The sequence below is a fragment of the Melanerpes formicivorus genome, unplaced genomic scaffold (assembly GCF_026170545.1).
Source record: "Melanerpes formicivorus ecotype bairdi unplaced genomic scaffold, bMelFor1.0.p_v2 SCAF_33, whole genome shotgun sequence".
NCBI lineage: Eukaryota > Metazoa > Chordata > Aves > Piciformes > Picidae > Melanerpes > Melanerpes formicivorus.
Window position 1 is genome coordinate 9314423 of NW_027142385.1, and position 25489 is coordinate 9339911.

At 49.7% G+C, this 25489-nt stretch overlaps 1 protein-coding gene and 1 long non-coding RNA gene across 2 annotated transcripts; one reads left to right on the forward strand and one right to left on the reverse strand.

Moving 5' to 3' along the window:
• Positions 1-525: 525 nt before the first annotated feature.
• URM1 (ubiquitin related modifier 1) lies at positions 526-17202 on the forward strand. The gene is made up of 5 exons (XM_068156122.1): positions 526-607; positions 3293-3363; positions 15136-15217; positions 16192-16240; positions 16930-17202. Exons 1-5 carry the CDS (start codon positions 573-575, stop codon positions 16996-16998), a joined length of 306 nt encoding a protein of 101 aa, XP_068012223.1. The 5' UTR covers positions 526-572; the 3' UTR covers positions 16999-17202.
• Positions 17203-17495: 293 nt separating this feature from the next.
• On the reverse strand, positions 17496-20052 carry LOC137449993 (uncharacterized). The gene is made up of 2 exons (XR_010989524.1): positions 19968-20052; positions 17496-19643 (listed from the first exon to the last, which is right to left on the reverse strand). It is a non-coding gene; the product is annotated as an uncharacterized lncRNA (long non-coding RNA).
• Between the last annotated feature and the right edge of the window lie 5437 nt (positions 20053-25489).

The following is a 25489-nucleotide window of genomic DNA, read 5'->3' on the forward strand; positions in this document are numbered from 1 at the left end:
GACAGGGGTGCTGAACCGCTGCCTTCTCCATTGCACACAAGCGCAGTCTGCCCTGGTGGCAACAGAAGCTGCTGTCGCTCTCAGCCTGGCTATTTCTGCTTACCCACTAAAAACTCATATTGACTGTGAGGCTGTAGGCTGGCCTCTCTACTGCAAAATGTCTGCTACTGCTCCTTGCCTTTGCACAGCTGAAACATTCACAGCACGTTCAAAAGTGCTCTGTGTAAGGCAAGATGTGAACTTAATGCATAAACAGATATGTAACAGTAACATCGCCCGCTGTAAGGGCCCAGCACACACCTCCGGGGGCACAGGCCTCCCTTGCAGCAGCCCTGAGGAGAGCGTGTGCCCGGCCGCTGAGCCCCTTCGCTGAGGGGTCTTCCAGAGACAGTCCAACCCGCTCTGCTCCGAGCGCCCGACGAGCCCAGCGGGGCCCCTCAGGTACGAGGTCCATGGGCCCACGGCCGCACCTTCGTCTCGTTGTTGCCTGGCAACGCGGCGCGGCCGGAAGCTGGCGCAGTACTTCCGGAGCGCCTCGTGCGCGCCTCCTTTTCTCGCCCGCCGCTGTCAAGATGGCGGCGTCCGTGTCGCTGCAGGTGGAGTTTGGGTGAGCGCGGGCGGCGGTGGGGCTTGGGGATTGCAGTGGGGACCGGGCGCACGGGCGAAGGGCTAGGGCCGGACCTCTCGGTAAGACGGCTGCGGCTCGGAGGCGGAGCGGCTGCTCAGCGGAGCTTGTGGGGCTGCTTATTAGCTCGTCTGGGCCCGGGGGCCGTCACTGTATGAAGCTTCGGGACTTCGGCCCGGGGTGGCGGCTGCAGCCGCTCCCGGTAACTAGCCGAGGTGTCAGGCACTGGTGGGAGGAGCCGGACACCACTGGGACGGTTTCGCGCAGCGCTGCAGTTCAGCCTTGACCTGCTTGACGCTGCCCGGGCAGCGCGGCACTGGGGCCAGGCTGCCGCCGCCTGGCCCTGCTTTGCGCCGGAACGGCGGGGCCTTGCCTGCTGCTCTGTACCAACGTCCTGCACAAGCTCTTGCGTTTTCCCCTTTCAAACGTAAAAAAACCCCAAACCAAACCAAGCAACAACAAACCCAAACAAACAAACCCACCAAATTAAAATTGTTTATAAAAAAATCCACTGGTTTTTTCCACTTTTTTTTTTTCCCTCCTCTCTGCACGTGTGTGTGTGTGTGCCAGCACACTCGCTTTGTGTTTCAGTTATTCCAGTTGGGTGCAAAATAGATGGGTTCTTCTTTTGTGGAATTTCAGTTTGCAGGTCATCACTGCTGTCAGATCTGCATTGCTAATGCATTGGCTCTAGGAAATTGAAGTGTTTGCTGTGGAAGTCTGTGCATACTTGTGGAAATACTTGTGTAATTTTGTTAAAGCCTCCTTTTAGCAGTAGCTAAAAGGCTACTGTTTATTTGCTTTTTCCCACCCTTTCACAAACACAGAAATGCCATAATCCTTTTAAATACAGTTCTCCTTAAGAATCCCTTCCTCAGTCTTTCCCAATTCCAGCTGCAGTAACTCTGATTTTCCCAGAAGAGTGAGATGCATTTTTGCTTCCCTTGGAAATGCATAAATGAGCTCTCTATGTACAAATCACAGCTGAGTTCCCCACAGCTAGCGCATTACAGAAGGACCTTATCTTGCAATCTACATTTCCCACTGTAACAAAGCGTGACCTTGTTTTCGTTGCATAAAAAATTGTTTTTCATATAGTTGCTGTGACTTGTTCTCTCACATGAGTCTCAGCTCATTTTAATAATTGCTGCTTCAATTTTCAGATAACTATTTTTTGTGAGCTGGTGGAAGAACACCAAGAGAGTGCTCTTTAGGAGAGTTGCATATAAGTAATGCTGCTGAGGGCATAACAAGGGTTCTGTTGTGCTCTTCTACTGCAGAGCCAAGCAAACCCCTGTGGCATTTTTAGATATTGAATTTAAATGATCATAGGAATGTCTATGTATCTTTGCTGCTGTTTCGCTGGAGATTATCTGTTTTAAACACTCTTCTTTATTGTGTTGATTTCCATGGGATGTGAGGCACCAATAAGTTTCCAGAAAGTACCTTCATAAGAAAAAATTTCTGAAGTTTCTCTTTAAATTGGACAAACATTTTGTCACAATTATATGCACTTTGAGAACAGGTTGGTCATTTTTCTACCTCAGCCGAGCATCAGGTGAATTGGGTTTTTTGTGAGTTCCCCAAATGTTAAAGCTTTGGTCATCTGTTCAGTCAAGAGCTCATGCTGTCTGCTGCTGTATCCCCTGTGTTAAAGTAGCGTTCCTGTATATTATCCATCTCCCTACTCACAAGGTTTATAATCTAAGACTGACTTTAGGCAGACAACATCATGAGACTGGATTTGTGTTTGTAAAGTTCAAGACTCTCACAATTGTTCTTTTTCTGGAAAAGGAGAGAAGCTTGCTAAGGCTTCAATTTATCTTATCTAAGAGACTAAGGAGAGTAGGTACCTGGGCCAAATTTAAATCCCATCGTTTTGGGGGTGTGAGTTCCAGCTCTTGTACTCACCAGGCTCACCCTTGATCTCTTCTGCGTGCAGAGGCTGTCACTTGGTTACCTGTGGCTAGACCCCCAGTGCCTTCTGAACTTCAAAAGTGGGATGTTCCTCAGGCTGTTCAGGGCTTATTTTTGCTTTTATTTGTCATCATCATTGCTCTGTTTTGCTTCTCTTGGTGAACTCCCTCCTGTGAGGGAATGCTTTGTAGTAAGTAGATCAAGAAAGGGTTGCCAGGACTCAAGGACTGCTGTCTTTGCAGTTGACTTGCTGGGTAACCTCACGTGAGTCATTTCCTCTCTCCAAAAAAATAGAAAGTGGGGGGGAAATGTTTTGTGAAATGCCTCAACACTTTTGGCTAAGAGGTGTCAGGGATGAGCAATGTCAGATGTAGCATAGTGGCTGTAAGTTGTTTGAACTGAGACAGTGCCAGGAGCTGAAGGGAGAGGGAGGACCAGGCTAGAGGCTGCAGAGCAGTTTGTATGCGTGTTGGGATGGGAGCCATCTTCCTGCTTTGTTGGGACAATGCCTGGCACCGTGGGGTTCTGGCCTGTAGTGGAGCCTCCTGTGTATGTTGGAGATGGGAGGTGGCAACTTCCCCTACCAGCTTGTGGCCTGCAAGAGGGGGAAAAAAGACAAAGAGAATCCTATGCTAAATATAGTCTGTCATTTGTTTTCTCTGTTGTGACATCTATGTAAATCGCCTCTTTTGTACTGTCTTCCTTTTGACAATAAAGCACAATCTCAGTGGCTCATTGTTTTTATTTCAGAGGTGGTGCAGAACTCTTGTTTGATGGTGTCAAAAAGCATCAGGTGACTTTGCCCTGTCAACCAGAGCCTTGTGAGTATCAGAACCTGTTGAATAACGTAAAAGCAAATGAAACAAAGGTGGTTTGTACATCAGTTCCATTAGTTGGCAACAAGAATCAGTGCATTTGAAAACTCTTTCAGGCATACCATTGGTCAGACAGCTTGATAGGTGATGGTCAGTCCTCAAAGCAAATACCAAGCAGAAATAGTCCAAGCATCTTTACTGCCCTCTAAGCACTTGTGAACCGAGTCCTTCTTTAAGACTTTTGCCTCCTTCCTCCTGGATAGACAACAGCCTCTGAATGTTCCTGTTAAGTCTGCATGTGTCTTGCTTGATACTTGAAATGACAAATAACCTCTCTCCCTTGTTTTTTCTTGCCTGGCCTCCAAGAGGCACAGGTACCTGTCTATATATGTGTGTGTATGTAGTGTATGGATGTGTGGGCGTATGTATAGCAATGTAATGATGGATTTGATGTCCTCATTTGATTTTCAAGTAGATGTTATATTAACTGTGTCGCTGAAAATGGCATACCTAATGCTTCAGCATGATGCTGGACATCCTGCATGTAGCCTTCCCTACAATAAATAAGATGCTATTAAAGTAAGGGCTTGAGTGTCTCATCAATAGAGAGTCACAATCTGTGGGTTGTGATTTAAGTATCAAAGCTGAGAAGTGCTGCACCAGCTCTCGTGTTCCTCGTGTGCATGTGTACTTCAGCTGTGACATCATTTTGCTGCAGGTATGTTTGAAATTCTCCTAGCTAGGTAGTCACACACTCGATGCTGTTTGAGAGTGGGGTTATAAACCAAAATAACACAAAGTGTCAGGGAATGCGAATAACTAAAAGCTTATGAACAACTAATGCCATCAACTGTGTGCTGGGGACATTCAGGCCTGAAATCTTCTTGCTGTGCTTGGAAGTTATTGGAGATTGGTAGAAACACTTTTCCATGCTTAGACATAAGTAAATGCAGTTGAAATAGAAGAGGAGCACTGGAATAGTGTTATCCTGGGGATAAGGACGGGGACTGGGGATCCAGAAAGGTGACCCAATACTGATCTTGTTTTGTGAATTTTGTTGTGTTACTTAACTTTCCCCTGTTGCTAGTGCAGTAGTAGTGATACTTTCATCATATCACCAAGAGAATTCAGCATTAAATTCCAGAATTGTTAAAGCACTTAAGATCCTTAAATGGAAGGTAGTGAAGAAATGCCAAAATGCTCATTTAGAGGGTTTATAAACTTGGGGGCTAGAGCATAACTTCCTTCAGTGTTCTCTACATTTAAAATACCCACTGATAACCACTGCACTGGTGGTGTTCAAACCACCAGTGTGCTCCAGAAGGGTTTATTACATAAGATGTTAATTTCTGCCAGGGGAAGTCAGGGACTGATGTCAAAGAACGATTTTTTTCTAGCCTGATCATTGTCAGTGGTGCAGTTGTATGTGGCTTAATCCGTTCCCACTTGAAGTTGCTGGGAAGAGTTCTGTGAACTTCACTAGGAACTGGATTTATCCTAAAGAATAAATCTTTCCCTGAAGATCTCTCTCAAGTCTCAGGGTTCAAACTCATGAATTTATTCTGGATTAATCTAACACATTGCTCCCAACTTTTCACACTGCCTTGTTATTCAGATGATGCTATCCCTGTAGTAAGCATGGCAGAATGGACAGCTCCCCTGCTCTGCAGCCTGCTGTTTTCATGTGCATCAATTGACAGGGAGGTTCCAGGTTTTGTGCTGGTTGTGGATTGCAGTAGCTGTGAGGCTTCCACTGTAATGACATTTACACTGAGCACAAGGATGAGGTAGGCAGACGTGGGGTTAATGTCTGCCAGTGAATGGTTGCTGGAGACACCTCTCATAGTATTTCCAGATTAGAATTAGCTTATAGTGGTGAGGAATGAGTAGGAGCACATCAGAAACATAGGAATATGACATTTGTTGAGGGCATGCAGATTTACGTTGTTTCTAATGCCCTGTATTTTCCTTATCACACTGAGAAAGTTTAGTTCCCTTATCTGGGTAAATAAGGGTGTATATTTATATAGTGTGTTCCCTGCTGCCCTTCTGTAGCCAAAATTACAATTATTAGAGAAACAAAATAGTGCAGTTCCATTTGGTGCATCTTTTGCTTACCTTACTCTGTTATGTCCATTGCTTAATACTCTGGGAAAGATCTGTGGTGTGGACAGTGCTTGAAGACCTACACTTCTAACCCCATTTTTACTGATTTCATTAGCAATCAAGCTTTTTTTTTTTTGGCCTTTTTGGCCTTTCTTACCCACTCTTCCTTTCTTTCTAGGTCATTTTTGTCTTTGTCCTCCTTTTTGCAGAGCAGCTGCTTCTCTCTGGGACATTTGGCCCAGCTATATTGTTTAGGCATTTTTATCTGTATTCCAGAGGTGAGAGGAGGTGGGAAATTACACAGAGGACAAATGTTCACGTGAGTGAAACAAGCTGTGCTCTGTAGTTGTTTGCACAAACGAGTATGTGGTCAGTTCCTTTTTCCTGGTAGCAGGTGCTGGGTAGGAAGTAGGTGGGTTCCAGATCTAATTACCTTTTGCAAGAAGATTTGATTATCTCTCCCTTTCTGATATCTGGAGATGGGGTCCCGGAGGGATTAGGAGAGGCAGGAGGAAGGAACCTGCAAATGGGACAGGTGCAAACCACAAGGGGTACAGCCGTGTGGCAGGACCTATTTTTACTACCCAAGGGGCTTTTTGTGTCCTAATGTCAGTGAAAGAGCAGTTCCTCAGTTCCAAAGCAGAGCTCTTTTAGCCTGCATGTTGAAGTTCCTGCCAGATAGGAACTTCAGTTGTGATCTGTCTGCCTAGGTAGAGCGACTTGAGCCACACTTCACACAGGAGTGTGTACCCTTGCGAGCAATTGCAGAAAGAATACCTCAAGTTCAACGAGATTCTTGTCCCAAATTGCTGGCTGTTTTGATGACCATTGATAATGCTGCTAGAGGATCTAAAGGCATTAATGCCCTCTTGGCTTATTCTGCATAAAAACTGTGTGTGGGAGAAAGCAGCTGGGGGAGTAACGGTATTTGTCACACAGAGAGAGGATTGAATTGGCAGGGAAATCAACTTTATTTTCAGGCATCTAAAAGGCTATTAGAGACAATGGAGCATAAAAGAGAGAAACCCTAAATTAAAAACTGAAAATGCATTTGGCAGCTTCCTCCTGAAACAAGACACAGTAATTTAACCAAGTGCTTCAGTAATCAAATAGATCATTGTGTGGCTGCCCTGCAAGTGATGCTGTGGCTCCTTCCTCTATCTCACTGGGACTCACAGTGGTGGATTTGTCTGTGGCCGTGCAGGTTGCATGGACGCTGCTGGACGGGTGGGCAGGCACTGGCTTCCTTTAACCCTTGTAGTCATGTTGGGATCAGCTCCGTAGTGTCATGCAAATGAAGAATGTTTACAAAACCTCTCTGCTGTGCTTGCTCTCTGTTGGGTGTTGTATGTGGAGTCTGGGGCTGTTTGGCAACTCTCTGGCAGTTGTGCTGCAGGCAGCTGGGCTGTACTTTGAATTCCAGCTTCTTGCAGGGTTTCAGTGGTGGGACTTATGATGGTGGCGTTTTGGCAGTGATCACTTGGGCCCTTGGGAGTAGCCAAGAATTCATTGTCTGTTTTGGCACTTAGAAGTCTGGACGTATACATTTTTTAACCAGTGTGTTTTGGTAATTGTTTGTGGCTTCCTTTTCTCAAAATCCCAGGGAAAAAGCTGCTAAACAGGTTGGGGTTTGGAGGGAAAATGAAAATAATCTGCCAAGCGTTGCTTATGATAAGTCTCCGTAGAGAAGAGCATGATCTGCTCCTCAAGAGCTTCACTTGCCACAGGCCTTGCTGTGCATGGCATGGAGGACTGTGGGAGAGCTCTGGAGCACAGTATGGCATGTGGTCAGAGTTGACTGGCGTGCTGTGCCAGAGCAAAGCCTAGAATCCAGAGCAGCAGCTGATGTTGGTCGCCTCCAAATGGCCAGTGCTACTGCTAGGTGTGCATCGTAGTTCAGTTATTAATGCTCTGGAATGCTTTCATTAGTGTCCCTGTTTTTCCTAACATTTTATAACTTGCTCCAAAGAAAGACAAAAAATGTATTGGGTAATGCAGAGACTTATTAGAAGAATGGTGAAAACCCCATAGCTGCGTGGGAGGATCTTGGGTCAGCCAGAGCTGTTTGCAGCGACTGGTGCTGCACGCAGGTCTCAGAGGCCTCTGGAGTTATTCCCCTCCTTGCCCATCTCCCTTAGGCAGTTCTGTATCTCCTGGCAGGGTGAAAGGACATAGTGCGTGACTCGGGGTGGGACCTCAGGCTGGACTAGCTCAGCCCTGGATCCCAGCTTTTCTTTCCAGCAATCAGTGCAGTGTTGGGAGCCTGGCACAGTGTTTGCAGGGCTGCTGCTACGGCAGTCCAGCAGTTTCCGGAGTCTGCAGCCCTGAGCCCTGGCGTGAGGTTCAGCACCGTGCTGCGTGCACAGCTCTGGGTCACCCGTTCCGGTGAGGCCACCTGTGGCTCTGTATAGGGCATGAGGCGTCCAGAGGGAACAGCGAGCTGAATACACATCATGGCACGAACAGTCCCAGCACTCTCCTTGTGGGATCAGCTCATCCCAACTCATTGTGGAAGGAGCTTCCCAGGCACCAAGACACCGATTCTTGTGTGTGACCAAATCGCTGAGATAACAAAGCCTGGCTGTTCCACTCTCCTTCCCAGCCGCTGTATTGCAGTGCAGACACCTAGCAGGATAACCTTTCTGTGCCAGCTCCCCCGTCTGTTCTCTTTTTTTTCTCTTGGTGAGATTTGTTGTGCTGACAGCACTGTTCAGAGGGTGGCAGCGGAGCAGGGCTGGGGAAGAGGATCCGGGCTCTTTAAACCGCTTAGCATGCGGTTCACACGGCTCCGGGCCAGCTGTTCCTTTCTCCTCCTGCCCTCACTCACAGGAGTTGTTTGCTGAGCTCAGAGCTCCTGTGCAAAATTGCTTTTCAAAAGAGCCACTTTCTGCTTAATTAAACAATGAGCCTCCCTCCCTCTGCACATCTGTAAAGCTCTCTCTGCAGCCCCTTTATCCCACAAACTGCTCCATTCTTACCTCCATTCACTTGTAAATCTTACCCCCCTCTTCTCCACCCTGATCATCTCACTGGCCCTTTCTTTTCCCTTTTCAAGTAAGACTGAGGGGCTTGGAGGATCTGTGGGGGTGGCTGGGTTGGATAGACAGAGATCGGTTTAATGGTCCTTGCTGTATATGAAAGTCTAATAATAGCAAGGCAGATCTGAGAGTGAGAGGCGAGGGCTGGACACTGCACGATTTCTGAGGAGGAATAAAATAATGGCAGTTCCTGAGCCAAACTGAGATACTGGCTCATCTAGTAGCCTGAGGGGACACCAGCCAGGCTGCAAAGAGGGGCAAAGAATTGACTTCAAGGCTCTTTCTAATCCAGCTGGCTGCCAAGGAGAGCCCAGCCCAGGGGATTCCCTCGGCCAGGCTGACAACATGCAGGGCAGTACCAGGCTGCCAGGAAATCCCTCTGCACACTGGCAGGAGCAGCCACCTTCCTCTGGGGTCTCACAGCGGCTCTGTAATGATCAGTTTTTCCTTATTAACCCTTGGTGTGTGCACATGCATAAAAATCAGAAGCTGGCAACATAGGAGAGTGGAAATACCAGTTTGATGGAGTTGGGCTGGTTTATGCCCACAGTTAGTAATGCATTCTCTGAACTGTCTTCCTGAGCAGCTTAAAAGAAAAAGCACACCACCAAAACAGCCACATCCAAGGTTAAGTAGGATAAATGAATGGAAGGTGATGAGGTGGAATATCTTCTTTATCACTGGGAAGGACAGACTATAGCCAGGGTGACAAAATGTCACCTAGCATAGGTTGATAGGGAGGAATAAAGTAATGGGAGTTTGGTGTATTAGCAGAAGATTTCTGACTGTAACAACTATTAGACCATGGCACAGTCTCCTTGGGATTTAGTAGCAGATCTACATTGCTCAACCATCTTAAAAGTCAGAGTGGGTTTAGTTGAGAAAACTCTGCACTGGCAGAGGAATAAACGGACAGGACCTGTTAATGAGGTGTTACTGTTAATGTCTGCCATTTCCAATCTGGCAATTTGCTGCTAGTGCCTTAGTCTTTGAGGCTCTCCCAGTTCCTTCAGCAATTTTGAATGAGAGGCAAGACCCTGGGCCAGCACTAGTGATTTGTGATCCTAATTAAAAGAGACAGTTTGGTGCACTGACATTTATTTTGGAGCTCTGACTGACAATAGTGTTGGGTGTTAGGGGATTAGATGCTCTGACTTTGGAAATGAGTAGGGATTAGGTTTACCCTGAGAATCAGCTCAGAGTAGTTTTGTGTTGTTTTGGTTTTTTTTTTGTCATGGGAGCTCATGGATCTGGAGGCTTCCTGATGGATAGCTAATGGAATTGGAGATCCCTTGAACTTGTGTTCTTCTGCCAGCAACCCATGGGGAATAGAAGATCCCAAGCAGCTCCTCCCCATCTTGCAAGTGTTGTGATTAAAATCTCAGGGCCGAGAGTTGCTGGGTGATAGCTGAGATCTGAGTCTTTGCTGCTAATAGGAGGGCTATGAAAGACCCCTGTGATACCTTCCTATTTTGTGGACACAAGAAAATGGAGATGAGTGTTGCTCTTCTAGCTAAGAAGTGAGAAAAAAATGTCATAACACAATTAAAAATTACAGTAGTCAAGGCTTCGATGTCTTCTTGTAGCAGAGAAGAGCGAAAATTGGGATTGTAGTTATCCTGTAATTTTTGCCCTAGTACTTAAATCACTGCCCACTCCAGTGCATGGCAGGATTGGCTTGTGCACTGATCAGAGAAAATGGATTTTGCTCTTGCTGCAGAATTTTGCCTCATTGCTCACTGCGTGGTACCAGACCCATTTGCCTGTGACTCCGTTTATATCAGCTATTCCAGGTCTCCTTCTGCAGTTGAGGGCACACTGTCATCTGCTTCAGTGAATGACTTACATATCAGATGGGAGACTGAAGGAGTCTGAAGGATCTCTTAGGTCAGGTTTTGTAAGGAGCTCTTTTAGAGAGCAGATTCCTGGAGGACCAGCAGATTCAAAAGCAGAGAGAAGGCATGCACCTGGAGGGGAGCAGCAGTTGTGAGGTGGTTTGTCTGTTTTAAAAACAGAAGGATGAAGCAGGGAAAGGGGCATGCAAACTGTCTTTCCATACATTTCCATGCAGGCAGGGGGAATAATGGTAGAGGAGCTCCAGGGAAGGGGCTTTGTCATGGTTACAGGCCAGTGGCTGAGAATGTGGGTGGAGCAGCGCTCGTCCAGAGTTAGTGACCTCAGCAAATTGGAGCTCAGCCATGGTCAGTATGATAAATGATCTTAATCTGGGTCAAAGAAGTGGTACCCCACAGGGAGGTATCTGCAAGGCAGCCCAGGGAAGCACTGTGCTCTTGCAGCACTGATCCCTTAGTGCCCAGTGCTGCGCTGACTGCAGACCAGAGGGGATTGGCCGTGGAGCAGCCTTTAGAGGGTTCCCTGTTTCCCTGCAATAAGCTTCCTCATTCAGCAGCCAAGGCAAGAGTACAGAGTAATCACACCCTCCGGGTGCCCTTTGAAGCACTCTGTGGATTTTAAGGCAGGAGACATGGAGGTGTCTGGTCACTGCATGTGTATGTATGAATCTGCCAGTGACCTGTGCAGCCCCTTGGGAGCTGGGAGCGGTGTGTCTGTGTCCACTGCTGTTACAGCTGCACAAAATCCTTCTGTGTTTCTGCAGTTATCAGTTCAGTGTGAGACCCTTCTAGTGCAACACCCAGACTGGTGTTTCTTATTCAAGGCACCTGGTTTCTCTCTGCACACAGCGAGTGTCCCCTTTGCAGAGTTAACCACTGATGAATCTGTCAGGCCCAGGAGGCTTTATTGAGCTAGGAAAGATCTATAGATTTCAACTCTGGCTTTGAGGGTGCCAGCGAATCTCAGGTCTTATTCCAGGCAGTGCTAAAATGGAGTCTTAGGTGCATTTCTCTTGCAGAGGAAGCTCATCAGGTTCTTCATCGAGGAACAATTTGGTTAATGCAGAATTTGAGGCCTTGGAGGACACACAGGGGGGCTGAGCAGACTGTGCAGTTCTGTCTGCCACAGCCAGAGGTGTTTATGATGCAGCTGGGCTGAAAATGAGCTGATGCTGTTGGGTTTTTGTATGCACAATCACTGCAGTTTTTGCATCCTGTCTACTTGTGAGACAAGCCAATGACTGTGTGTCACCACAGGCACACACTTCATTTTCCTGAGCTGTGTGTATCGTGGGTGAATTGGTTTCTGCCTGTATTGTCCATTTGAGCTCCCATCTGTGCACTTGAACTAAGCAGTTTTCTCAAATATTTGTCAGTTTTTCCTTTTTTAATTAACTTTAGATTATTTTTCCTGAGAATTTTGGGAGATTTGGTGTCCTGTATGCAAACAAGACAGGGATTTCCTGCTGTATGCTTCAGTCCCTCCTTTGTAGTTTGGGAACATTTCAGCTTTCTTGGCCCGTTTGCTCTTGCCTCTCTGCCAGTGGTGCTGATGGTGAGGGCAGTCAATGATGATTAGAGTGGACTTTTTGGTGTGGATATTTGTTTGCTCTGTATGAAATAGAGGAGGCTACTGAAAGGATTTCAGAGCATCTGTACAGCAGTGATAAAAATGGATCACTACTGTGATGAGCTGGAGCTGAGTTGGTGATGTGAGAATGAAATTGTGTCATCTCAGCTCTCACCTGCACCTCACTCCTGGGCCCAAATACAGAGCTGACACAGGGCAGCATGTGTAGTACAAGTGTGCTGCTGCAAGTTCTGCTCTGGGAGCCAGCATCTGAACTAGCACCAGTGTGCAAGGACTGTGTCACAGCCACCGTCTCCCTTGTCAGTGGATGTGGAACCTGACCAGGCTGAGATTTCTTTTCTTCCCCTTTCTTACTGTAGAGGCTCTGCTCTTTGTGTAGGGAATCCTCGGCCCAGGGAGCTGGAAACCTAGAGACCTATGGCTTATTGTCAGAAAGAAAATGTCTTAGGAACACTGTATGTCAAATGTAAGAGATAAGCAATTGTGTTATAATTTACTACTTATTATTTCCATCATGTTACCATACTGATCCCTTAGCTGTTGATTACTGTTTGAGGCACTGAGCTGCAAGATGGCTTCTCCCCAAATGTGCAGTGGAAGGAGTCTTCTTCCTTTTTGATATCTTACTTATGGGAGGAGGTTTTGGTGTGGCTCTGGTAATTTTTCATCCTTTATAATTGATTTGTTCTAGTAATATCAACGTTTAGAATGTAGAGGTGTGAAGGTGGGCAAAGATATTCAATGCTGAGAAGGCAGCCAAGTGTATTATGTCTTAAGGCTAGCTGCAGAGAAGGGATCTTTGGTTACTGTTCAGAGCAGGGAAGCACCAGGCTGCATCGGGTATCAGATTTTTTCCTACTGTTTACATTCTTAAGTATGGATGGATGAGACTTCTGGGGAAGAGTAAATTACTGTAGGCATGGGTGGAGCTAAAAATAATGTTTAATATGGAAGTAGGGGTGATGGAGTCTTCCAGCTCAGCCTCAAATAAATCAGTCCTCTGACTCTATCATCCAAGCTTCTTCTAGGTGGCTGCCTTTTACCCAGCTGGTGCAGAGTGATTCTGTTTAAATGATCTTTCCTGAAAGGTCCCAGAGGAAAGGGCTGCTTATTCTGCACCAGGAGAATGGTATATGGTACAGTTCATTGTTGTGTGTCCTGCTGCAAGTGCATAAATATGAAACAGCTCGCAGGCGTTGCTGCAGTAGGACTGGTGTCCTCTTGTGCCCCCCGCCCCTTTTCCTGAAGGCTCTTCTCCATCTTTCTTCCTCTCCAGCTTTCATTTCTTGCTGATGGAGAGCAGGAGCTGTTTGGGTGAGATCCTGAGGGCCTGACGTTGCAGCAGCGTTTTTCAGGGGCAGGAGAATGTGTTTAACTCTTGTGGTGGTGCTGGCTGGCTGGTGTGCTCTGCGTGCACCTCCTCAGCGTGCTCACAGTCCCTGCTGCACGTTGCTAGGAAGGCAGCGGAAAATGCTCTATTTTGTGTCCTTAGTTGTGTGTCAGTACAAGGGAGCCACGGGTTCGACCCAGGCAGGTGACCCAGCTCGCTGGGCAGTTCTGAGACACAAAGCAGCTCTTTTTACCCTGATCAGAGTGATCCAGTGCTCAGAGGCAGCAATACCTGTCGTGTTCTGGGCAGGCTTGCAGCGGGACTGGTGTATTGGGGGTCAGGCTGTCATCTGGAGGTACTGATGCCCTGGGCAACCGGAGGGGAACAGAGAGAATATCAGAGCATCCCCCTCCCCCTTTCCCTGGGAAAAGAGGCTCCCATCTGCTGCGATCTAGCATCGCCTAGTTGATGTGCAGCTGCCTAGGCCAGCCCTGTTCATCCTTGGTGTGACAGAAGCCATGCGGGTAATGTTATTCAGAAGAGCTCCAGCTCTGCTCTGCATAGTGTCTGTGATGCCATAAAATCCTGGGGTGAGGCAGGGACTGACTTGAGACACCACATGTGCATTTATTTTTGCTGGTCACGAAGAAAACGCATGTGGAACCATGTGCAGAATTTGATTCTTAGCTCGGAGAGGCGTGCATTGAGAGGTTCTCTGTAACTGCAGCGACGTTTCCACACACGAGACAGACATGGGAGTGCGTCCTGCCATTCCTGCTTGTCCTGTGGCAAGGCTTTAGCCCTCCATGGTGGATTTGTGCTTCAGAAAGCTTCCTCGTGCCTTGAAAACAAACAAGAGTCTATTGGGCCATTCAAAAGGGTGTTTAAAGTAGACCCAGGAGAATAACTGATCGTGGATTCAGGATGATGAAGCCTTTTGTGGGATGGTGAAATATGGAGGCAAATGCAGGAGAAATTCACATTGCAATTTGTCAGCTTCTCTAAACCCTGTAATGGATTATTCCCCCCCACTTCTGTTGCTTCTTACCTCTCCAATAGGAAATTAACTGATGCTATCACTAAAGAAATTGTTTTTGCCTCACAAAGTAAAATTGATACTATAAAAACCTGCCAGCAGTGTCTCCTCCTCCTTTTACATGAAGACAAATCCTTCCTGTCACCTACTGAAATGGAAAGATAAAGGCTGAGCTTTAATAAAGAAGCTGTAAAGGCCAAGTGTGAGGCTGGGTGCGGCACGGGGAAGGCACCACGGCAGGAGCATGGTGCCGAGGGATGGGGGAGGTGTCCAGAGTGCAGCTGCTGTGGCTGCAGCCTGCCTGCGTGTTTGGTGTGTGGCCATGGACACGCTGGTGCCCCAGAGCATGTCACCAGGAGTTGGTGCTGGGTTTGGTCCTGTGTCTGCTTTTACTCCCTTCAGGTTTTTCGGCTTGCTTGTTCGGACCCTTTATATCTATTTAAACACACAGAGTGTCAAACATCAGTGTGTTAGGCTATGAGGGAGCACATGGGATGTGGGATATGGTACAGACATCTTACCACCAGCAATCTTCTGCTGGACTGGCCCTTCAGCAGGAACTGCAATCATTTTTTTGTGGGACACTTTTTCTTTGGGAAACCTACCTCAACCATGGAGTCTGGGGCAGAGTTCTGAGCTCCGTTGGGGCAGGGCTGTCTGTTAGGTGCTGCTAAGGGACAGTCCTGTTAGGTAGTTCCTTTGACTGGAGATTTGCAGCTGCTCCTGTCCATGCTGCGTGTTGCTCATCTAGTTTTTTTGTGTATAAACAATTAATCTGTTCTGGCATCAGCTAGTTTGTAAACTGCTGTTCTGTCTCCTTTCAGGGGATATCAGAAACCTGCTGAAGTGGATCAAACAGAATCTGTTGAAAGAACGACCAGAATTATTTATGCAAGGGGAATCTGTGTAAGTACAGCTGTCCCTGTGCCTCCCTGTCGGTCGCCGTGTTTGGGGTACGTCTTTCCTCTCAGTTGCAAGGAGCAAGTCAGTGACCATGAAATTACTGAAGTGGTAATGGGAGGTGTCCTACACTGCACCTCGCCCTGAACACAGAGAGTATCTTTTGTAGCCCTTACCTCAGATCTTTAGATTCTACATGTGAAGCAGGGCCACCTATACTTCCTCTCCATTGTCACCCAGAGCCATGCAGTGCACGTCTCCTCAGTTCCAGGAGTTCTAGCAGCTCTGTCTGTTCCTCACTGTCATCACCTGGGACTGAAGCAGTCACTCTGAGAAATGGCAACAAATATTTCTTCTGGGAAATGTATTTTTATTGTCAAAATGGGGTCAGCCTCTTGGAGGGAAAAAAAAAAGAAAGAGAGCAAGGGAGCAGAGTGAGCTGGGAGCAGAGTGAGCTGTGCAAGCCAGCCCTGACTGCAGGGTGGCGCTGGGGGTGGTTAACATTCGTCACGGATCTTTGTGAACTGAAGCATGTGCCAGGTCCCCTAGTAACAGGAGAGACAATTGCAGCACACTGAAGATCAAACAGGGGGAATCCCTGGGCTTGGAGTGGATCCCAGGTGTTAAGTGCCTTCAGTAGGGGCACCAGAATATCTTTTCCTACCTTCACATCAAGCTCTCTGTACTCATCTGCAGTGTGTGGGATTTAATTACCTGGCTTTTCTACCTCATAGAGAAATGTGGTTCTCTCAGAGCATCCTCAGGAATGGAGCATTTTTATTCCAATGAGCTTTGAGATTGCTCCTGCCCCCCCTTTTATTTGATCGAGGAAGGGCACAGACTGTACCTGTTTCCAGCTTCATGCTAGGATACCTTTTTCTCTTTGGCTTTAAAGGCAGCCAGCCTGTGATCTGTAACATGTTCTTAACTATTGGGGAGGCTTTTTAGCAACCTTGTATCCTAATGATTCTGTTCTGCAGGAGGCCAGGAATTCTGGTGCTCATCAACGATGCAGACTGGGAACTAATGGTGTGTACTCCTTCAGTTTGACTTTCTTTACCTGTTCTGTAGTTGCTCTTAGAGAAATTGTTCCTGATTCTCCCCCCCAGGTGAAACATCCCTTATTTGAGGGGGAAGGGGCAGGTGGGGATCTCTCTTCTAGTATTGTACTGTGGCTGCTGGAAGCCTGGAGTTTTTCTCTAGCCTGCTGAGTCTCATCAGCTAGCTGGCGTCTGAAGAGAGATCACCCATATTCCCTGGCCTCTGGCAAAGGACTTCACACCTCTGTCTGCCAGCAGGTCTCCTCGATGTGTAGAGTACCAGCTTCATGGGCACCAGGCTGTTTCCCAGCCCCAAGCAGAGCCCTTTGGCTAGAGCAAGGTGGTGCCACAGCAGGTGATGGCAGCCCTGGGGAGATTTCTGCCCAAACAGGCAACTGGCAAATCTCTTTCCTTCTCAGCCCACTGTTCAGAGACAAAAAACAGCCCAAATGATTTTCCTGCTTCAGGCAATGACCTGTTCTGTCAACCCCCCTGGTCCAGAAAGCAGCATGGGATGATGCTGATCTCTCACCTTTTGCCTCTGTTAGGATGAAAGCATCAGTCTAGCCCCTTCTGCTCTCCCTAACACTCACCATCTTTTCATGAGCTGTTTTCTCTTTGCAGCTAGTACTTGGAAATGACATTTAAAACATTTTTGATTTTGGTCTTGGCCTGCAGGGTGAGCTGGATTATAAACTCCAGGACCAGGATAATGTGCTGTTCATCTCGACGTTGCATGGTGGGTAAACTCATGAAAAAACAAGAGGATGTAAATCCAGATCCCTGGGCAAAAAAAATGCAAACAAGAAAGTAAACAAGAAAGTAAACCCAGCCAAACCTCTGCTGAGCTGCCTGTGCCTGGTCTCTGCACCTCCCCACCACGTTCACTTGTTACTACAGACATCCAAATAAAGCCTCTCCAGCATGTGGCCTGCTGTCCACTACAACAAATCCATCTTTGGTCCTTATTTCACCTCTCCTGACTGTGCTTCCAGGTACCCTATCGAGCAGAGTGCACCTGCAGTGTTGTGGGACTTTGTTTTTCCATGACAGGAGAAGGAGAAGTGCTGCAGCTGGAGTAGGATGGTGTGTCTGTGTAGGCAGTGATGCATTCTGGGTGGGTTGTGACTGTTTGTGGGGCAAGGCTGGGATTTCCAGCTGCCTTAGTGCTGAGAGCTGGGATTCTTTTAATACAATGCTTGGTGTTGATACAGTCTGTGCACCAACCATGGGAAGACCTGAAGTGCAAGAATATAAAAGGTTTCTTCACTAGCTTTTCTGGGAGGCAGCAAACATTACAACTTCAGAGCTCTGTTGTGACGTTCCACTTGCCATGACATATATTTATGGGAAGTGGGAGAGAACTGGGCTTTTTGGGGGTTGTTCTTCTGATGTTTTATGCCTCTTATCTGAGCTGAGGCAGGATGAGCCCATGAACATTACAAATTTTATAACTGTTTGGAGGAGAAACAAACGTGTGTCTGGCCTGAGACAGCACGGAACAAGGGCAGCAAACTCAGTTTCTGTTGCGATGGATGGAAGGGATCAACCAGCACTGTATTCTGTGCAGGTGAGGAGTTGTGTCGCTGCAGCCTGACAGGAGGAGCTGGGGCAGGAAATGGACTGTTAAACCATGGATACCCTGGAAGAAAAGTCAGTTGTTTTTAACTCTTTCCATCAGTGGGAAGGGGAGGCATCTGACAGTGTGTCCTGAGGAAGTCCTGTGAGTGCAGCGGAAGTGGGTGTGTGCAGCTCTGCTAGGGCATGGATCCTGTTCACTTTCCAGAAGTTTCCTCAGACAGAGGGACTGGCCTGGAAGGCCATGGCAAGAGTACAAGGAGGGGGGCAGAGAGCATAGCATTGGCACCAACAAATCCAAAACATGCATGAACTTCTAGGAGTGTCCAACCAGGCTTGTCCTTCCTGTGCTTCCTCATGCCCTACTCACCAGCATTTTGGCATGGCTTTGGCAGCACGTGGTGGTCCTTGGCAGCAGAGGGCTCGCCAGTGCCATAAACTTGGTGCACATCTCAGAGCTGATCTGCATCACACACTGCTCACTCTGTCCTTAGTCTCCAGGAGCTGCTTGAGGAGGGGCCGGGTGGCGGTGAGCAGTGCAGTCACCAGCCCCTGCTCAGGCAGCCTGGCCTGATGCCCCCAGGGGTCCGTACCAGGCATCTGACACCCCAGAGCAGCTCCGTATGTGGAACCTTTCCCGTTCCTCCATTTGATGTGGAAGGAGTGCCAGAGACATTCCCGTGTCTGGCCTCTCCGGTGACTCCTCTTGCCTTACACCCCACAAGGTGCCTAACCAAACCACACACAGACTATGATACTGCTGCATGCAAGAAATGCTGACTTCAAGCCCACTGCTGGTGGCAAACCAATATCCAGCCTTTTCCAAATTCAGCTGCAGTGACTTGACTCCAGCTTGCACCGTTTGTAAGTGACAGGAATGGACCAAAGGCCCTTTTCTATCTTGAGTTCAGTGATGAGCTTTGCTGGACTTGGGGAGCAGAGGGGGGATTCCAAGTGATGGAACTGGCCGAAAAACAAGAAGCATCTGTGGTGTGCAGCTTGAAATTGACTCAGACTCAAAGGGGAAAAGGCAGGTCTGTCTCCAGTGTGGCTGTCTGCTCTACTCTATACGGAGTTTGTGCTTTAGGCTAGGCTTGTCTGTTCTTATCCCCCCCCACAGCCATTTGCTCATGATGAGTTCCTTCCCTGGGAGGTGTTATTCCTTCACTCCTGCTGTAGTAAAAGCTGCCAGTCGTTGCAAAAAAAAAACCCAAACCCAAACAACAAACACCAAACCCACACTAGAAATGGGAAGATGAGTGAAGCCAGGGCAGCAAGGAGGGGTACAGCAAAATCCTATAACAACAAAACCAAAAGTTTCTGAAATAAAAACCGTTTAAAATATTTTCTGCCTCCAGCTTTGTCCTAGATAGGCTCCTGGTGAAATTTTGCACGGATCTTGTAATGCTTCCCTCCTCCTGCCGGGTTTCCTTGGCAGCCCCAGCCGAGTCTCTGGCTCGCTGGCTCATAAAGGCTCTCTGTTTAGAGCCTTTCACCGGTTCCGCGGGGAACCCGGGGCTGCCGCAGCCTTCGGTGCCGTCCCGTTCCGAGCCCCGTCGAGGCGGGAAGGTCTTGTCTCCGCAACTCCTGGATCAGGGAGCCCGGGACTGGACCAGTCTCTGCCGAGTCCGCCCAAGGCCCGAGCGGCGGGGACGGTTCACGGTTATCGGCTCTCGGCGGAGATCCGGAGCCCTGGGCGAGCCGAGGGCTGCGGCAGGAGGATTGTGTCCCGTCCGGCGGGGACCTCAGCCCTCGGTGCAGAGGGATCCCCGATAGCGAGGTGTCCCCGTTGCGCCCCAGGCTCGGGTGCACACCTAAATGCATTAAATGAAATTAACCCGCAATTTTATCAATAAATAAATACCAGGAGGATAAACCAGGACATGGCCGGGGTGCCCGCCCAGACTCAGCAACGTCCCCCGCCGCCCACTGCGAAGTACCGTAGCCCCCGGTTTGGACCCTCCATCCCTGCTTAGTTCCTGTCCATCCCGGTGAGGACCCGGACGGTATTTGACGCATTAAAATGGACCCACACACACTCCTCAGTAGAACTGAGGTGTGAGGAGCTGCCGCCGGGGTTTTATTCAGTTTCTCTGAAATCCTCCTTAAGGCTTCCCTGCAGGGCTGCAGCAGGTTACCTTGTAGTGCTCCGAGCCCGGGAAGGTCCATTCTTCTTCCTCTGCCCCAAAGCACCTTCCTGGAGCCCATCTGGTAGAGGTGAAATCTCTGCTACAGATGTCCAGACACAATTCTTGGTTCGTACGGCTCCATCGCACAAGAATTGCGTTTGGACAATCAGGAGCGGAGATTCCCGTCCCGGGCTCGCGGCATCTTCCAGGGTGAATCCGGCTGAAGCCTGGAAAACAAGGACACAGGGGCACCGATCCGGTCTGGCTGCCCGCCGCTCCCCGTGCCCGTTTCCCGCGCCCTGGCCCTGCGGAGCCGCTTCTCCGGTCCCGGCAAGTTTCTACCGCAGCCGCCGCGCTTTGCATCCCAGTTTCGGTTTAATGGCACTGCAAGGGGTTTGATTGTATCAACTCGTTTCCTATCGTTCCGGGGGAAAAAAAAATAAAAATACAATAAAAAATATTTCATCCCTTAAAAAACAAAGCAACAAGCACATACACCCAAAAAAAAAAAAAAAAAAAGGAAGGAAGAAAGAAAGAAAAAGAAGAAATAAAAAAAAAAAAAAAGACAGAAAACGAAAACTAGCGCTCCGTCCTCGCTGGAGCAGCCCCAGTGGAGCGTGGATCGGTGCGGCGGGGCTGACAGTTGCCAGCGGGGCTCAGTACCTCCGCCAACCCCGAGGCTCGCCGGGGTGATACCTCGGGGTTGCAGGCACAGACTCCCGGTCCCGTGTTGCGGCCGCCGCCGTTCCTGCCGCGAATTCGTCGCTTCCAAGTGGATCGCCCGTAAAATTCAGGCACTTTGAAAATCCGCCGAAATTTATGAATGCTCAACTAGGGGAAAAATATTAATAACAAAGAAAAAGAGGAAAAATCCAGGCTTGTCTCCCAGCCCCTTCTCACCGAGCGGCTCCCACGAAGTTGGGAACAAATCTCCCCTCTCCAGCCAGGTACAATCCCGGCCCGCTGCCTGCGCTTCCCCAGCCAGTGTCGGTAGCCGTGTCCGCTCCACGGCGGGGTCGGGCAGGTCCCCGCCAGAGGAGGTCTGGGAAGACAGGGGAGCGGCGGACCCCCAGCTGCTCGAGCTGCCCTCCGCCCCGGCAGCTTGCGGGGCTCAGAGTTTCCACGGGGTGCGGAAAGTGCGCTCTCGCGGGGGCGGAGCGGGCGGCCCTCGGGGCTCGGCCGAGCACAACGGCGAGGTTACTGCTGCACCTGCCGCTGGTCCCGAGCCCAGCCGAGCCGCCCCTGCTTCTCTGTCCCCTCTTCCTCCAAGCCGTATCCACCCGAGAGGGTCCCAAATCCGCCCGGGAGGGATGCGCACACCGGGGCTCTGCGGGCTGCGCCGGGGCCGGGCAGGGCTTTTACTTGAACGGCACAACAATAAATGTGTTGCAGAGCCGGAGAGAAAAGAATGGGGATGACCTTCAATTGGTACTGGATTTGAATAACACCACGGGGTGATAAATGCCCATTGTGTTTTAGGAGTAATGAATCTCCACTGTCTCTATAGCACAGAAACAGCAGCTGCAACCTGGAGCCAGCCATCTCTTAAAGACACAGCTCCCAAACCCCAGCTCCTGGGCTGGCTCGGCCCGGCCTGGAGCCCCGCGTCCGCCGGAGTCCAGTGCTCGAGGGTCCGGGGTGCGAACTGGATCGGGGTCTTGGTTCCGGCGACGGCCGGCCTCGGCCCCGTTCAGGATTGTTGGGGTTCCCCCACCGATGCCATCGGGAAGGGCTGAGCTTCACTCCCAACTCGCTTTAGTCCCCCTTGGGGACCCCCCCTCCCGGTCCTGCTTCCGCGGGAATGGCTCTGCCCGGGTCCGTCGTGGGGTGTGGGGTCACCTGCACCCCACCCCGACCCTCCACGGCATGGAGACTGCTGCGGGTAAATAATGCTCATTGTTTCCCTTTGATGAATATTACCGGCTTGCAGTTGCGGGCTCCGGACGGTGTAGTGCGCGACATTGCCTGCCTCTCCTTGCCCGGGGACCTCCCCAGCCCCGACCTGCCAGGGATCCCCGCAGCCGCGGGGCTGGCTCCGTCTGTCACCTCAGCACTGCCTGCCACTACCCTGGGTGTTACTTGGGATCTCAGGGCCGGGGGCTGAAAGGGTATAGAGGTGGTCTGTCCTTCTAGGGTTAGGAATCAGGTGGTGCTGGGAGAACCTCCCACGGCTCCAAGAATTCTCCAAGCAGCCCAGCCCCAGGGAGCGGCAGGGTGACCTCAGTCCCTGTCCACAGCCTTCAGCAATGTCCCCTGGTCAGGCCTAGGGCAGGGGATAGCCCAGGGATGGTGTCACGCCTGGGCCCTGAGCAGGGACTAAAGGGGCAGGGATCTGCTAGTGGGGACTACTTGTCTGCAGAGGCTCCTTCCTGGCCCTTGGAGTTTTTGCATCATAGAGAATAGAACTACAGAACTGCTTAGGCTGAAAAAGACCTTTAACGTCATTGAGTTCAATCCTTCCCTACCCTGCAGACACATGAAGGTGTGCCAGGGCCTTGAGACAGCCACATCCCCCAGCTCCTGCTCCATGCTGTAGCTGGGGATGCCCAGCTCTTGCTCGAGCCACGTGCTTGCCTGCAAAGGGCTCCCTTGCCTCCCCTCGCCTTCTTGCCAACCCATTTCCTAGGAGTGTTAAAATAAAACAAAAGCCATAATTAAAAAAAAAAAAAAAAGGAAAGAAAAAAGAAGAAGAAAAAAGAAGTAGAAGAAGAGGAAGGAGAAGGAGAAGAAGAAGAGGAAGGAGAAGGAGAAGAAGAAGAGGAAGGAGAAGGAGAAGGAGAAGGAGAAGGAGAAGGAGAAGGAGAAGGAGAAGAAGGAGAAGGAGAAGGAGAAGGAGAAGGAGAAGGAGAAGGAGAAGGAGAAGGAGAAGGAGAAGGAGAAGGAGAAGGAGAAGGAGAAGGAGAAGGAGAAGGAGAAGGAGAAGGAGAAGGAGAAGGAGAAAGAGAAGAAAAAGAGAGCAGTAGCAGCTGAAAGCCTCTGCTGGGTTGCAGCCACTGCCCAGGACCAGGCGGCTCTTGAGAAGTGGGGAACCCTGGAGCGAAGTCCCCATCACTGCTCCTGGGAGCTCCAGCATTGTTTTAGCCCACGACCTGCTGGCCTTTTAACTCTGATTCCTAACTCTCCCACTCTTCCTTTATTTTTTGTTAAGTCTGTTTCCCAAATCTTGGCCAAGTTAATGAAGTTATGTGATCCTATAAATGTTAATTGTCTAAACTTCTCTTTCTTTTCTCTCTCTCTCTTTTTTTTTTTTTTTTTTTTTTTTAATCTCTCTGCTCCTTGCTGCTTTCTGCTCCACTTGTAATAAAGAAAATATCTTGGCTGGTCTTAGCCAGTTGCTTGGCAACCTCAATAGAAAAAAAAAGAACAGAATGTAACCAATCCTGAGACAACCGAAAGATTTTGGTGACATGTGGCCTCTCCGAAAAGGGCAGCCTTAAACTGTCCCTCCTGTCCTTTGCTCCTGACCATTAGGGTCTCTTGCCTGCCCCCTCACCCCCCTTCCCAGCTCTTTTACACCAATAAATATGGATTAGTGAAATACTTTTTCCCACACTGATGAAAAGCTGGGATTGATCTTTCCACCTCCTTTTGTGTACCAACCTGACAAGTTTCTAAACAAAATTAAGGGGGAAGAGGCAAAAGGCGGCATCCTGAGTTGGGCGGCCAGGGACAGATTCTGCCCTGCCATGGAGATGGGGGTCCCTAACAGGGTGCTGATGTCAGCTGTGCTGGGCTGTGGTCTGCTCAGCTGCTTGCTGGACCTGCTCTCTGTGTGCCAGGGAGCCCCTTGCACAGCACTGGTGGGGGTAGGAAATAAAATGTAGTTCTCTTGACCCAAAGGGGGGAAAATTAAAGCCCTAGTCTTGCATACATCTGCATGTCCTGAGGGGGCTCCATCCTGCTCCTTGTCATGGAGCACTTGCAGGCAGCCAGGGAAGTCATCTGCAAATTACATTTGATCCTGGAAAAAAAAATCCCACAACATGATGTCATTGGTTTCCTGGTGCATCCTGCAGGCGCCCCTCCACCTGCCACCAGCCTCTGCTCGGCCATGAGCCTCTGTTCGGCCATAATCCTCAGCAAGGCCATGAGCCTCAACACTCCAGTCAGCCTTGGCATGGTGATCGTGAACAGACTCTTGCCCTGCCACCAGCCTCCTTGGCTCTCGACTTTCGCAGGCTCCTAGCATGGTGAATGCCTCTTTCACCAGCAGTTCCCCTCTTCCCAAAAAAGCATCACCTTGCCAGCTCGCTTCCTCCCACCAGCTGCCAGGAAAATAAAAATTAGGGCAAGGAGATGGAGCGAGACAAAAGCCAATGAACTTGTTTCCAGCTTTTCCTTGGATCAGCCATTTAGCACTGGGAGACAAATACTTCTCCAGTGAAAAAAACAACCCTCTCCATGAAGGCTTCGAGCCTTTGTCACTGGAATGCTGGCTGGAGACGGGCTCGGCTCGGCAGCAGAGGACACTGTAAGTTGCGTATCTGCTAGCAGTTTCCTGGATCTTTTTTGGGGGAAGTGTGTTGCCACTGTTTGGGGTTGATACCCCCAGAGATGGAAGAGGAGGGTCAGGGGAGGGGGCAGTTGTAAAGAGGGGGGTTTGCAGATGCTGCAGACTGCAAGCCATGGGCAGTGTGGGTGCTGTGACTGTGCTAATCACGGTGGGTGGTGCTGGGTGCCAGTGGCCAGGGTGCACAAAGTCCCTTTGAGCAGCTCACAGAAAGGCTGCTCATTCCTTGTCTGGCCTTCATCCCCATCACTGGCCCTGGGAGAGGAGAGTGGGCAATCCAGGGACAACTGATAGGGTGTGTGGAAAACTCTGGGTTTGCATGTTACCCCCAGCCTAGGCACAGCTGCTGGGAGGAGGGGAGGGTGGCCTCTCTCCAGTCTCATTTATTGGGATGCTCACTGCCCCCCAAAATGGGCTGCTCTCTGGCCAGCCCCACTGGTGTGGAGCACTGTGGGGAGCCGGGGGGTGGTGTGGGGGGGGTGGCAACTGTCCTGTGTGGGGATGGGGGGGGACGACTTGCTCCCTCCCACTATGGGTGATGATGATACCCATAACGATCCTGGTCCCCAGAATGGCTGTGGGGAGGGCTGTGGTAGGAGCCAGGATGGAGGGTCTGGTGGGACCCAAGGGGACCCAGTGTTACCCAGCAGCACTTGAATGGACCTGGTGGCACTTGGTGAAAGCTAATGGGACTTGGTAGGACCTAGCAAGCCCTGGCTGCCCTGCCGCTGTCCAGGCACAATACCGTGGCCTGCTCCTGAAGCATCACCACAACCTCTTTCCCAGCGCTGAGTGTCTTTGTTTCGCCTTTGTGATGGAAAGAGCCCCCCTCCTAAATCACAGTCCTGACACTCTCATTGTCTCCTTCCCAGGGAGGTTTGAAAATTTCCCCCCCCTCATGAGGTCAGGAATGTGGTGGGTTTCTATTGGGACGGAGGAGCAGGGCAAAGTGGGGGGCTGCAGGGTCACACCGGCTTGGTGGGTCAACCCGAAAACAAAACCTTTTCAAATACCTATTCTC